Here is a 1,719-nt window from a genome sequence, read left to right as displayed (position 1 = left end):
AACTTTAGGGCAATGAATTATTAGTGACCCCATAATCAAAAGTGAATCAGTCTCACTTCCCAAGAAACTTAATTGTATAAATAGCTGTTCTATGAAACTGATCTCAGCAAGAAAACCATCAATTTTTAAAATTAAAAGTTTTCTTTTGTACAGTAATTAATAATTTCATAATCACATGCAGATTTATTTGGTGAGTAAAATTTGAGAATTGATACTTTGTGTAATTAAACAACCATGTTTCCATTTGTACATAGTATAAAAGCATAGCAAAACAAAACAATCAAATTCAATTTAATCCAAAATATTTAATGTTGTTTTGTTTTGCATTTCATTGTATGAGAACCTGCGGAGAGCTAATTTTTAATAGTATATGTATAGAAAACTGGCCACATTCAAGCTACCACATGTAGGTTGGACAGGAAAAGCAAGATATTCCTAGATTCACTATATGTGTACATTTGTTTTTGATCATTTTGTATTCAGAAGTTTTGATGGTTGTTATATTTTCAGTAACATAAGTAGATAGGTTATGCTATTTGCCTGAAAACACTTTGGACAGCTTTCTTCATATCCCTGTTCCTCAGGCTGTAGATGAAGGGGTTCATCATGGGAACCAACATGGAATACATTACTGAGGCCACTACACTGTCCCTGGAAAAATTAGAAACTGTTGAACTAAGGTACACACCTATACCTGTTCCATAAAATAAGCAAACAACTGATAGGTGAGATCCACAGGTAGAGAAGGCCTTATTCTTCCCAAATAATGAGGGAACTCTAATAATGGAGGAAATAATTTTATAATAGGAGTAAATGATTCCTGAGACAGGGAGAAAACCAAAAATGATTGTGAAGAGAAACCTGACTATGTTATTGATAGAGGTGTCAGAACAGGCAAGTTTTAGAAGTTCTGGAACATCACAGAAAAAATGAGGAATATTCATATTAGTGCAAAATTTTAGTTGTGACACCATCAAGCAGTGTACCTGTGAATCCATGAGACTGATACAAAATGATACTATGACCAAACATTTACACAGACGAGGATTTAAAATGACTTGGTAGTGTAGAGGATGACAAATGGCAACCCATCGGTCATAGGCCATCACTGTGAGTAGTAGGCTGTCCATACATGCAAAAAGGAAGAAGAAAGACACCTGAGTTAGGCAGGCTGCATAAGTTATAGATTTGTTATTGGTATGCATATTCATTAGCATTTTGGGGATTGTGGTGCTGCTAAAGCCCATGTCAGACAATGAAAGGTTGTAGAGGAAGAAGTACATGGGGCTGTGGAGGTGGGAATCAGAGCTGATAGCCAAGATGATGAGCACATTTCCAAGCACAGTAAACAGGTATATGAGCACGAATAGTACAAATAAGATGGGTTGCAGTTCAGGGTCCTCTGAGAGTCCAAGCAAAATAAATTCCAAGTTTCCTGTTGTATTATATGGTTCCATTTCGCTAGGATATCCTTTTAAAACAAATGAACAAAAAACTGTTTTAATGAATTAAGTTCCATACAGGCAAATGGCTAAATGCATGTGTTTTCTTATTGCAGCAGTTAATAAGAAATCATTCATGCCTGAGGACTGTTAAGCTATAGGTACAATTTATTCAGGAAAAAAATGCATGGGTTAGGGGCTTTGTCTTTAGTAGTTGCTTGGGGCATTAAAAAAGCAGAATTCATTATTTGAATGAAGACCTGTGGTGGAGCTCTTT

The 1,719-nt window shown here is 35.4% G+C and overlaps 1 protein-coding gene across 1 annotated transcript; it reads right to left on the bottom strand.

Annotated features, from left to right (window-relative positions):
* Nucleotides 1-527: 527 nt before the first annotated feature.
* Or7e171 (olfactory receptor family 7 subfamily E member 171) lies at nucleotides 528-1,457 on the bottom strand. The gene has a single exon (NM_001000868.1). The coding sequence runs from the start codon at nucleotides 1,455-1,457 to the stop codon at nucleotides 528-530; it is 930 nt and encodes a 309-aa protein (NP_001000868.1).
* Between the last annotated feature and the right edge of the window lie 262 nt (nucleotides 1,458-1,719).

The sequence above is a fragment of the Rattus norvegicus genome, chromosome 8 (genome assembly GCF_036323735.1).
Source record: "Rattus norvegicus strain BN/NHsdMcwi chromosome 8, GRCr8, whole genome shotgun sequence".
Classification (NCBI taxonomy): domain Eukaryota; kingdom Metazoa; phylum Chordata; class Mammalia; order Rodentia; family Muridae; genus Rattus; species Rattus norvegicus.
Note: the sequence above shows the minus strand (reverse complement) of the source record. Positions and strands in the feature narration are given on the sequence as shown.

Coding starts and splice junctions, on each gene's coding strand:
- Or7e171 (NM_001000868.1), bottom strand. CDS start 1,457: ATGGAACCATATAATACAACAGGAAACTTGGAATTTATTTTGCTTGGA.